The following is a 13,277-nucleotide window of genomic DNA, read 5'->3' on the forward strand; positions in this document are numbered from 1 at the left end:
TGGCTCAGTGGGTTAAGTGTCTGCCTTCAGCTCAGGTCATGATCCCAGTGTCTTGGGATTGAATTCCACATCAGGTTCCTTGCTCAGCGAGGAGCCTGCTTCTGCCTGCTGCCTGTGCTCTCTCTCTCTCTTTCTGACAAATAAAATCTGAGTGAGGAGTCTGATGCAGGGCTTGATCCCATGACCCCTAGGTCAAGACCTGAACAGAAACCAAAAGTTGGGAGACTTAACCAAATGAGCCACCCAGATGCCCCAGGTACAGCTATATCTTGGGAAAATTTATAGTTGTAAATGCCTATAAAAAGAAGGCAGAAAGATCTCAAGTAAAAAACCCAAAACTTCCACCTTAAGCATTAGAAAAAGAGCACACTAAAACTAAAGCAAACAGAAGGAAGGAAATTATAAAGATCAGAGTAGAAATTAATGAAATAGAGAATAAAAAAGGACAAAAACAATCAAAACCAAAGGCTGGTTCTCACAGGAGATTAACAAAATAGACAAACTTTAACTAGATTAACCAAGGGAAAAAACTACGAAGACTCATATAGAAAATGAAATAGAGAACCAATTTATTACTGATAAATATAAAACTAATGTCAGCATTCTAGATGTAGAAAGTGATCAGGGAGCCTGATGCGGGGCTCAGTCCCAGGACCCTGGGATGATGACCTGAGTCGAAGGCAGAACCAGCTGAGCCACTCAGGCACTGCTGACATTCTGTCTTAAACACTGAGTATGGTTTTAGCTATGGATTTTTCATAGATGCCCTTTACCAGATTGAGGAAGTTCCCGTCTATTCCTAGTTTGTTGAATGTCTTTATCAACAAAGTGGGGGAAAGAGGAGGTTGGATTTTGTTAAATGCTTTTTCTGTGACTTTGAGATGATCAAGTGAGTTTGTGTTTTAGTTTGTTGATTGACTTTTAGATATTGAACCAATCTTGTATTTGTGGGATAAATCTCACTTGCTGAAGGTATATAATATTTTTTATGTGTTATTAGATGTTAGTTTGCTGGTATTTTATTGAGGCTTTTTGTGTCCATATTCATAAGAGATCTCAGTCTAATTTCTTGTCATGTCTTTGTTGGATTTTTTTTTTTAAAGATTTTATTTACTTATTTGACAGAGAGAGACCACAAGCAGGCAGAGAGGCAGGCAGAGAGAGAGGAGGAAGCAGGCTCCCCGCTGAGCAGAGAGCCCTAGCGGGGCTCGATCCCAGGACCCTGAGATCATGACCTGAGCTGAAGGCAGCGGCTTAACCCACTGAGCCACCCAGGCGCCCCTCTTTGTTGGATTTTATTATTAGGGTAACACTAGCCTTATAAAATGAATTGAGAAGTATTCCCTTCTCTTTATTTTTTAGAAGAACTTGTAAAAAATTAGTTTTAATTCTTTAAATGTTGGTAGAATTCAAGGGTGAAGGTGTCTGGACCTGGACTTTCCTTTGTAGGTAATTTTTTAAAAATTACTAACTCAAACTCATCATTTATTTTCAGTCCATTCAGATTGTCTGTTACTTCTTGAGTTGTTTTCAGTGGTTTATGACATTCTAGGAATGATTTGTCTATTTATAAATAAATAAAATCTTTAAAAAAATAAAAATAAATAATCTTTAAATAAAATTTTTCAGATGCCCATAGAACATTTCTAAAGAGCTTTATTGATATATAATGCACATACAATTCACCTGTTTATTGTGTACAATTCAATGGTTTTTACCCTATTCATAGGTGTGTGCAGCCATCAACAGTTGGTTTTAGAAGTGTTTTTATATCCTCAAGAACAAACCCTATATATACCCTTAGCTATCACCCATCTTACCCCCTCATCACATACCCCGATCTACTTTGTCTCTATAGATGTCTATATTATGGACCTTAATACAATAATTAATTAATATGGAATCATATAAAATGTAGACTTTTGTGACTGGCTTCTTTTTACTCAGCATGATGTCTTCAGGTTCATGTAAGTTATAACACATAGCGATATTTTATTCATTTTAATGGCTGAATAATATTTCATTGTACGTATATGCCACAGCATTTCATCCATTTGCCCATTAATGGACATTTGGGTTGTTTCTACCTTTTGACTATGATAAATAATGCTTCTATATAAATATTCATATTTATATGTAAGTTTTTGTGTGGATATATGTTTTCATTTCTCTTGGGTATATACCTAGGAGTAGAATTGCTGGGTTATATGGTAATTTTAAATTTAATCATTTAATGAACTCTCAGACTGTTTGCCAAAGTTGCTGCTTTTACATTCCCACTTGCAGTATATGAGGATTCCAGTTTCTCAACAACCTCAGTAACACTTATAATCTGACTTTTTAAAAAGATTTATTTGAGGGAGCGAGCAAGTGTGGGGAGGAAGTGCAGAAGGAGAGGGAGAGAAAATCTCAAGCTGAGTGTGGAGCCTGATGCGGGGCTTGATCCCACAACCCTGAGATCACAACCTGAGCCAAAACCAAGAGCTGGATGCTTAACTGACTGCACTCCCCGAGTGCTCCCTGACTTTTTTTTATTGTACCTATTCTAGTGGGTATCAACTGGTATATCATTTTGCTGTTTTCTTTATTTGTCAGAGAGAAAGGGAGACAAAGATAGAGAGCAACCACAAGCTCCAGGCTGAGGGAAAAGCAGACTTCCCACATAGCAAGAAGACTGATGCAGGGTTCGATCCCAGCACCCTGGAATCATGACCTGAGCCGAAGGCAGACACTTAACTGACTGTGCCACTGGGGTGCCCTCTCAAGATTTTTTAAAGCATTCAAACATTTATACGGATCTATTAGATCATCCTCATTATTTGCATTATTCTCAGATGTATTTTTATGCTTTTTATAAACAATTTCATTTCTATGATCTCTCATTAGGTAAGCATGGGTATTCAGCCCTTTCTACTATTATTCTGTAGTGTCCATTTCTCCTTGAAGATTCTCTATACAGTTTTGTTAGTTTATGGTCTGTTCTGCATTCCTCCTATCCCCAAGCAATGTTCTCTCTCCCCACTTAAAAACGTTTTCATTTTCATTTTATACATATTTTTATGCTAATCCATGGTTGAAGATATATGTGTTATAGCCTCACAGTGGATTGCAAATCAGTGTAAAAATATTCCTCCTTGATTACTGCAACACCAGGGTGTTGTCTATATTAATATCATGTCTCCATTTCTTTTTGATATGACTCTAGTTTTACTTTCAATGATTCTGAGTCACTTTATTTTTAATGTTTCTGCTATATATATAGCATGAAACTGAGTTTGTTTTTAACCCAATCTGAGTTTTTAAAAAATTGATTAATTTATTCCATAAATGTATATAGCATTGTTTTGTTTGTTTTCTTTCTAGCATGCCCCGCAGCAAGGGCGAAGGACGACGTGGGGCTCAAACTCTCAACCACGAGATCAAGACCTGAGCTGAGATCAAGGGTCGGAGGCTTAACCAACTGAGTCGCCCAGGTGCCCCAATGTTTACATAGTCTCATATGTTCTCCATTCTCTATTTTATAGTATTTTTTTCCTTTTCAGACCTTGTTTATTTATTTGGGGGAGAGAGAGAGACAGAACACGAGCAGGGGGAGGGGAAGAGGGAGCCAGATGCGAGGCTTGACCGAGGTCCCTGGGATCAGAACCTGAGCTGAAGGCAGACACTTAAATGACTGAGCCACTCAGCCACCCGGTATTTTTTCTTTTGTTACAAATTTACTTTTTTTTCCTTCCCTTTACTCTCCCGTGACTCCTATCATTTTTCTAAATATTTCAGATGTTTTATACTTTAATTTTTTTTAGTTTAATTCTTTTAGAAGTTAACTTTTATAATTTAAAATACTATAACTTACACATGTATTTCTTGATTTATCAACTTAGAAGATGAAATTTATCATCTTAAATTTATCTTTATCAGCTTAAAAGATAAAAGCTCACTTATACTTCTTTTAGCCTGCCTTTCTTCTTTCTGCCTGTCTCCTTGCTGATTTTTCATTTTGTTTTTTTGCCTTGCTTCTTCTGTGTGGATGTCCATACAATGTGCTCTTTTTCTTTGAAGTTCAGTACTCTCACTTGTGTGTGTCTGGTCTGGGTGTTGATTACTATACACAAATTTTTCTCTAGGACTGGGGTATGTCCTTTTAAATTACAGGTTCAGTTTTCCTTAGATATCTTATTATTTTTTGTTGTCTTCTTTAGAGACACTAACAGTTGTCACTATGTTAGACTTCCACTGTCATTCCTCAAATTATTTTTTCCAATTGCTTTCATTTCCTTTTTCTGTTACAATTCTTTTCTTCAATTTGTTCTCTGATCCCCTAAATCTCTTTACCTCTTGTTATTACCTAAACTTTATTTAACACATTTCATGTCTTCTGTAATTATTCATGGCACAAAACATTCAGGAAAAACTTTCCTGTCTTATAGAATATGTTTTTACAGCTTGTAGTTCCACCTTTCTTTTTCCAAGTTATGTCTCCGACACTACCAATTGCTGAGCTGCAATTTTGTTTTTTCATCTTATTCATTTTTTTTATTGTGGTAAAAAACATCCAACATTAAATTTACCATCTTAACCATTTTTAAGTACACAGTTCAGCAGTGTTAAGTATATTCACAATGTGTGCCACAGAATTCTAGAACATCTTCATCTTGCAACATTAAACACAATATCCACTAAACACCAATTCTCTCTCTGCCCTCTCTACCAGCCCTGTGCAAATACTTTTCTGTTTCTAAAATTCTGACTACTTTAGATACATACTTCATAGATATGAAACACACAATATTGTCCTTTTGTGACTGGCTTATTCCACTTAGCACAATGTCTGTGAGTTCATCTATGTTGTAGCATGAGAGGACTGCCTTCATTTTTAAGGTTACACGATATTCTACTGGATGTATGTACCTCATTTTCTTTGTCCATTTGTCTGTTGATGGACATTTGGGTTGTTTCCGTAACTTGATTAATTGTAAATAATGCTGTGATGAACATAAGTATGCACATATCTCTGGGATTTGGTTTGAATTATTTTGGATACATACCCAGAAGTGGGATTGCTGAGTCATGGTAATTCTATTTCAAATTCTTTGAGGAACCGTGATACTATTTTCCACAATGGCTGCAACACCATTATATTCACACCAACAGTGCACAAGAGTTCTAATTTCTTTGCATTGTTGGGACAATTGTTACTTTCTGTTCTTTTTGCTCACATCCTAATGGGGTATGGAGTGATCTCTCATTGTGGTTTGTGATTTGCATTTCTCTGATGATTAGTGATTTCAAGCATCTTTTCATATGTTTGATGGCTAGTCATAAATCTTCTTAGGAAAACTCTATTCAAGTCCTTTGCCCATTTTTAAATTGGGTTTCTTTATTGTTGAATAATAGAAGTTCCACGTATAATCTGGATATTAACTAATAACCATGATTTGCAAATAATTTCTTCCCATTCCCTAGGCTGCCTTTTCATCCTGTTGTGCCCTCTAAGGCAGTTTTCAATTCTGAGTAGTATAATTCATTTATTTTTGCTTTTGTTGCCTGCGCTTTTGGTGTCAAATCCAAGAAATCCTTGCTAAATCAAATGCCATGAAGCTTTTTCCCTTGTTTTCTTCTAAGTTTTTTAATTTAGCGGTTATACTTGATCTTTCATCTATTTCGAGTTAATTTTTGTATATGGTAAAAAGCAAGAGTTCACAACTTCATTCCTTTGCACGTGGGTGCCCAGTTTTCTAACACCACTTGTTGAAGTGTACTTTCTCCACTGTGTAGTCTTGGCACCCTGTGGAAAATCATTTATCTTATCTATTGATCTTGATGTGAAGTAGCTGCAACTGGACTATACTCAAAATACAAATACGAATAGATCAGCTCTTTGACTTCTTTCCTTATCTAGGTATGTTCTATCTTCCTCTAAGAGGTAAAGTTTGACACCTAGGTAGTAATGACTTATGTTCTTTTTTTCTTTTTTTAAAGATTTTATTTATTTATATGAGAGAGAGAGAAAGAGCACGAGAAAAGGAGGGGTAGAGGGAGAAGCAGACTCCCTGCTGAGCAGGGAGCCTGATGCAGGACTCGATCCCAGGACTCCAGGATCATGACCTGAGCCAAAGGCAGTTGCTTAACCAACTGAGCCACCCAGGCACCCCAGTAATGACTTATGTTCTATATGTTCTTTTATGTTAGAAATAGGGGGCCATGGGTAAACATGGCCTTTTACTTGGTTTTTACTATTTTTTTTTTAAGTTTGTATTGAGGCTCTTTTAGTCTTTATCACAGTCTTCTGAAATGCCTTCAGATTTTAGGTTTTCCCCTGTTTTAGTACTGAGACATGATACTTCTATTATTATCAGCCTTAATTTAAGTATTTACTTGTAATCCTGTTTCTAAGTTCACAAATCTTTTCCCAGAGGTTAAAATTATTTTACATAATAAAGTGATTTGCATGAGAAAGCAGAAAAAAAAAAGAAAAAGAAAAATGGATCTCTATTTAAATTGTGAGGGAACATTATCATCAGAATAAAATGGGGGAGCGCCTGGGTGGCTCTCAGTTGAGCATCTGACTCTTGCTTTTGGCTTGAGTCATGATCTCATGGTCCTGGGATTGAGCTCCACATTGGACTCCACGTTCAGTGGGGAATCTGCTTGAGGATTCTCTCTCTTCCTCTCCCCCTCCCACTGCTCCCACTCACTCTCACTCTCTCAAATAAATAAATCTTAAAAAAAAAAAAAAGAATAAAATGGAAACACACAGACACAGACCTTGTCTTTCTCTTTCACTCTGTCACTCCCGTTGTACTCCCCTCCCCACCCCCCTGCCCCAATCCCATTACCTGCAATATCTATCTGGAAGGATTCTTTTTCTTTTGTCCAGGCTTCCTTAGGAACTGTTCTCTTAGTATGGCTCTCCTCTTTCTGTTTAACCTCTTCAGTGTCTGGTAGACTTTCAGTCTTTGTGTCTTGCAGTCTAGCTGAGTGCTCTGCAGCCACAACACCACCAGAACCTGAGAGAGGTAAATTAACACAGTAGCTAGACAAGAGGTTGACAAGAAGTATTTTAAAATACCTCTCAAGCATCTAACAGGTGAAAGGCACTGTTACTGGTATTGACCAAAAAAAAACAAAACAAAAAAACAAAATAAAAACAAAACAAAAAAAAAAAAACATAAATAAAAAGACCATTTAGGGACGCCTGGGTGGCTCAGTTGGTTAAGCCGCTGCCTTCGGCTCAGGTCATGATCCCGGCGTCCTGGGATCGAGTCCCGCATCGGGCTCCTTGTTCTGTGGGGAGCCTGCTTCTCCCTCTGCCTCTGTCTGCCACTCTGTCTGCCTGTGCTTGCTCTCGCTCTCTCTGACAAATAAATAAATAAAATATTAAAAAAAAAAAAAAAGACCATTTAGAAATGTGTTTAGAAACTACTGTTCCAAATTGGAGTTAAAAAATACACAGAAACATGGGGTGCCTGGGTGACTCTTGATTCCGGCTCAGGTCAGGATCTCAGGCTTTTGGGACTGAGCCCCACACTGGGCTCCAGGCTCAGCTGGGGAGTCTGCTTAAAAATTCTCTTCCTCACGCCCCCCCCAATCTCATGTGCATGCACCCTTTCTCTCTAAAATAAATTAAAAATATACAAAAACAGATGTCATACAAAGTAAAAGAATTACCGCCTAAGAGAAAGAAGTATATGTACTCAAAAAGGGATAAACTACTTCTAGCTCAGAGGATCATGAAAGAAATCTAAAGTAAAATAACAACTGACTTGGGTGTTAGAGGATAGCTAAGCTGGGGGGCGCCTGGGTGGCTCAGTTGGTTTAGCGGCTGCCTTCGGCTCAGGTCATGATCCCAGGATCCTGGGACTGAGCCCTGCATCAGGCTCCCTGCTCAGCAGAGAGCCGGCTTCTCCCTCCCCTCTGCCTGCCTATCTACCTACTTGTGCTCTCTCTGTCAAACAAATAAATTAAAAAAATCTTAAAAAAAAAAAAAAAAAGAAGAAGATAGCTAAATGGGATAAACACTGAGACAGAAAGACAAAAGGCATTTTAGGCAAAGGTCACTGCATACGAAAACAAGAGAGTCAGGAAAGCAAATAAACACCGAAGAAACAGAGCAAGTGTATGGTTTGAGTACAGAATTTGTAAGAAAAAAAGGTACCTAAAAAGTTGTTTGGGGGGCACCTGGGTGGCTCAGTGGGTTAAAGCCCCTGCCTTCAGCTCGGGTCATGATCACAGGGTCCTGGAGTCGAGCCCCACATCGGGCTCTCTGCTCGGTGGGGAGCCTGCTTCCTCCTCTCTCTGCCTGTCTTTCTGCCTACTTGTGATCTCTGTCAAATAAATAAAATCTTAAAAAAAAAAAAAAGTTGTTTGGGAGCTGATTTTCCTGTTCTGAAAGACTGTACTAAAAGAGTTTAGATTTTATTCTTAAGGGCACTGAAAACTTTCTGATTGTGAGATTAACAGGATCTGTTACTAGAACATTCATTTAGCAACAGCAAAAAGGGGGGTAAAATTTTGAAATGTTGTCGAGAATACAATATAACTTGTGAGAACAAGCAATACACACACAAAAAAGAAGTGGCTAATTATGCTCCAAAATGTTTCTATTTATAATATTGTCAGAGACTACCAGCTGTCCTCTGAAATCCATTTTCCTTTCCTCTAAAATAAACCCCTGACAATAGAGTAGATAGGCTGAGGGGATCTTGTGTCCTTCAAAATCCTCCCAGTGAGTTCTTCATGAGCACAGAAGCTAGTTTCCAGCCATTAACTAGTTCAGAATCTGAAGCAGAAGCAATTACAGGCAACCAGTGTCCCTAGTCCTATCCTAGGCCACTGAATAATGCCCCAAAGAGCAGCCCCAGCCACCAGCCCTTGTAAATAATTCTTAAAAAGGAACTTGTGTCAAAACAGTAAAATGAAGAATCAACAAAACAAAAACCAAAACAATCAGTTTTAGAAGATTTCGATTTGGTCGGCTGCTGGGTTAAAGCAATTTTTGATAATGTTTATTTGGGGAGAGAAACAGCAAGTGTATCCTAGCTCTTAAAGTCTCTCTTAAAGCTCAACTGGAGAAAGTAAGAGCTAAGTATCAGCTGAGAAGCAGAAATCCAATCCCACCTTAGACATCCAAATATTTTCAGACTGTATGGTTACTTCCATGATGCCACTAGTTTACCGAATTCTAGACTATGCCCCTCTTGGACCTGTCTAAGGAGAACTTCACAAACTGTCAGTCTGATGAGCAGAGGACTGTTATGCTTCTCGACAGGACTGGCAAATGCCCTGTCTTAACGTCATTCAAAGAAGCCAGAGAACCCGCTTCTTGAATCAACTAGAGAGCCTAAGATTACAGATTTTGGGGAGCTGGTTTATGTCCTCATCCTCTAGAACCGCCCACTTACTGCAGCACCCTGGACCACCTGCCCCCTGAGATGATTAAGGGCCAAATGCATGCTGAGAAGTGAATCTCTGGAGCCTTGGTGTTCTTTGTTATAAATTTCTAGTTGGGAAGACTCCTTCTGATGCAAGCACATACCAACATACCTATAAAACATATCCTAGACTGAATGCCTATTCTCTGACTTTGTATAATAGGGAGCCAGAGACTTCTTTACAAGACAGGTAAAACATAACCCTAACCGAAGGCTGATTCTCAAAGAAATGCCAGAACACCCCGGATCACAGCAAACTCATGGAAATCATCTAGCTGGCAAAAAGGCAAAGATTCGGGGCGCCTGGGTGGCTCAGTGGGTTAGGCCTCTGCCTTCGTGTCAGGTCATGTTCTCAGGGTCTTGGATCAAGCCCCGCATCCAGCTCTCTGCTCAGCAGGGAGCCTGCTTCCTCCTCTCTCTCTGCCTGCCTCTCTGCCTACTTGTGATCTCTGTCTGTCAAATAAATAAATAAAATCTTAAAAAAAAAAAAAGGCAAAGATTCAACTTTGAAGATGAATCTTATAGGGAGGGGCTCGTGGCTGGCTCAGTCAGTAGATCATGGGACTCTTGATCCCCGGGTTGCAAGTTCCAGCTGCACACTGGGCTGCTGTATAATCTGGCAGGAACAGGTTACTGACACTTACCTTACTGCTGCCTGCCTACAATCTAAAGCACTACAGAGTTGCGTTTTTTGTTTTACTGAGCAGGCAGTACTTTGGTCTCCCTACTCAGAAAGTTTCACTTCAGTAGACATGACACTCTGAAATGAAAGAATGCGCAGCCTCCTGCTAACTTCACTTTCATAATCTGGAGACAAGGTTCAATTGCAGCCACTCCACAGCATGTTCGGAGTATGGTGTCCTTGTGGAAGATGGAGCCGGGGTCCAACTGGGGGTTTGCTCCATCTTGATCAGTTAAAGAGCCAGACAATAACCTTCCAAGTAACTAAGGGTGTGTGTTATCTACTGGGTGGCCAGGCTTGGAAAAGCTGTCAGAATGAACATGTGATTCGTTCTTTCACATGCAAAAATGAAGATTTTTGTATTAAAAAAAAAAACCAAAAAACAGAACCTTGACTTCACTGGGCATATGGTTATCAGAATAAATACTGTATTTCCCAGCCTTCTGGCAACATAGCTTAGTATGAACATGTGACTAAGTCTGGCCAATAGAATGGAAGAGGAGTGGTACATGTAACTTTTGAGAAGTATTTAAAGAAGGAATATACTTTCTTCTTTCCTTTTCTTCCTTTGTGCTGGCTCGAATACAGGCCTAATAGCTACTGCAGGAGAATGGAAGCTAAAAATGTTGGAGCAACAGGAGAGAAAGAGCTTTGTTCCTTGATACACTGAAGTCTACACCTGGATTTTTACAAGAAAGAGAAATAATTTCCTGTCTTCTTTAAGACAATGTTACTTTGTTTTTATTTTCATCTCTCAGAGCCAAAACAAATCCTAACTATTTTTTTTTAACAAATCCTAACTTTAACACATTATAGTCTTTTTTAATCAGCATAATCCCACTGAAGTAAATTAACTGGATAGGTACTTAAGAAGTAAACAAGCTGAATTCCTAGAGAAAAAGGTTTATGTACAACAATAGTATTAAAGAGTAAGCATCTGGGACTCCTGGGTGGCTCAGTGGGTTAAGCCTCTGCCTTCGGCTCAGGTCATGATCTCAGGGTCCTGGGATGGAGTCCCACATCGGGCTCTCTGCTCGGCAGGGAGCCTGCTTCCCCTCTCTCTCTGTGTCAAACAAATAAATAAATAAATAAAATCTAAAAAAAAAAAAAAAAAAAGAGTAAGCATCTTGTGGAACTGAATTTTTTTTTCTTTTTTTTTTTTTTAAGATTTTATTTATTTATTTGACAGACAGAGATCACAAGTAGGCAAACAGGCAGGTAGAGCGAGAGGAAGCAGGCTCCCCGTGGAGCTGAGAGCCTGATGCAGGGCTCGATCCCAGGACCCTGGGATCATGACCTGAGCTGAAGGCAGAGGCTTTAACCCACTGAGCCATCCAGGCACCCCGGAACTGAATTTTTTTATCAGTAAAATCCATTATGTGAATTTCTGGCAATGAGATTAACTTGTGTCACAAAGTTGTCCAGAAATGTCTTAAAGAGCTTTAAAAATGTTAATTTTACCTGCCAATCTATACCAAAAAAATTGCAGCTAATATCCTATTTCACATATGAGCAAGACAGTGAAAGGCTGAAGACAGTAAGGGAACAGAAAACACTTTTTTGTTTCTACTCATTTTAGAAGGCCAGAAGAAAATAATACACAGATAACCCAGCTCGGTTACCTTCAGTCATTTTCTGCAAGGGTTCTTTTTCTTCAGGTTGGGCAGCCTGAGTCACTGCATTTTTATTGTAGATCTCCTTTTTCTGGTTTTTATCTGAAATGTCCTCATCCCCAATGATGGAAACTTGAACTTGGGCATCTGGAATAATGGCATCACACAATTCCATAGAGAAGGAAAGGACAATAAACACAATAGGCAAGTAACCGCCATCCCCCCTCAAAAAGTCCAAACAAAACCCCAAACCTCTTTATATATTAAGAAAAAAAAGCATCTCCTAGGCCCCATCACAGCTTTTAAGTTGTGACAATTATGGTGGGTTTACAACATAAATTGGAAAGCTCTTCCTATTTTTCTGTGTACAATGATGGTTTAAATAAAATACCACTTTATTTTTAATTTAAATTCAATTAATTAACATATAATGTATTACTGATTTCAGAGGTACAGGCCTATGATTCATCAGTCTTATATAACATCTAGTGCTCATTACATCACATGCCCTCCTTAATGCCCATCACCCAATTATCCCCTCCCACCACCCCCCTACCCCCTCCACAAACCCTCAGTTTGTTTCCTATGATTTAAGAGTCTCTTATGGCTTATCTCCCTCTCTAGTTTCATCTTGTTTTATTTTCTCCTCTCTTCTCCTATGATCCTCTGTTTTATTTCTTAAATTCCACATATAAGATCATATGATAAGATCATATGGTAACTGTCTTTCTCTGACTGACTTATTTCACTAAGCATAGTACCCTCTAGTTCCATCCACACTGTTGTAAGTGGCAAGATTTCATTATTTTAATGGCTGAGCAGTATTTCATTCTCTATGTACTACATCTTCTTTATCCATTCATCTGTAGATGGACATCTGGGCTCTTTCCACAGTTTGGCTATTGTGGACACTGTTGCTATAAACACTGGAGGGCAGGTGCCCCTTCGGATCACTACATTTATATCTTTTTTTTTTTTTTTTAAGATTTTACTTATTTATTTGACAGAGAGAGAGAGAGAGAGCGCAAGCAGGCAGAGTGGCAGGCAGAGGGAGAGAGAGAAGCAGGCTCCCCGCTGAGCAAGGAGCCAGATTCGGGACTTGATCCCAGGACCCTGGGATCATGATCTGAACCGAAGCAGCTGCTTAATGGACTGAGCAACCCAGGCGTCCCTTTACATTTGTATCTTTGGGGTAAATACCCAGTAGTGCAATTGCTGGATTGTAGGGTAGCTCTATTTTCAACTTTTTGAGGAACCTCCATATTGTTTTCCAGAGTGGCTGCACCAGCTTGCATTCCCACCAACAGTATGCGTGGGGGGGTTTCTCCTTTCTCCACATCCTTGCCAACATCTGTCCTTTCCTAACTTGTTAATTCTAGCCTAACATACCACTGTTCTTTAAATGAAATCTGTTCTTTACTGGTTTGACACAACAGTTAAAAAAAAAAAATCAATTGTCTTTTTCAAAGTAAAAAAGGAATATGAATAACTCTTTTGAGTTCTTTGGTTTATTCAAAGTTTTTGTCACTTACGGAGCCAATTTTGATTTTC

At 38.9% G+C, this 13,277-nt stretch overlaps 1 protein-coding gene and 1 pseudogene across 1 annotated transcript in view; one reads left to right on the forward strand and one right to left on the reverse strand.

Moving 5' to 3' along the window:
• ALMS1 (ALMS1 centrosome and basal body associated protein) overlaps nt 1-13,277 on the reverse strand; it is a 213,802-nt gene that overhangs the window by 45,138 nt on the left and 155,387 nt on the right. The window contains exons 15-16 of the mRNA XM_047744572.1: nt 11,736-11,873; nt 6,837-7,007 (exon numbers count right to left, since the gene is read on the reverse strand). Coding sequence (XP_047600528.1) covers nt 6,837-7,007; nt 11,736-11,873 — 309 coding nt within the window. The remainder of the gene's footprint in view (nt 1-6,836; nt 7,008-11,735; nt 11,874-13,277) is intronic.
• LOC125108808 (aurora kinase A-like) lies at nt 7,644-10,341 on the forward strand (annotated as a pseudogene).

This window comes from Lutra lutra, chromosome 9 (assembly GCF_902655055.1).
Source record: "Lutra lutra chromosome 9, mLutLut1.2, whole genome shotgun sequence".
Taxonomy (NCBI): Eukaryota; Metazoa; Chordata; class Mammalia; order Carnivora; family Mustelidae; genus Lutra; species Lutra lutra.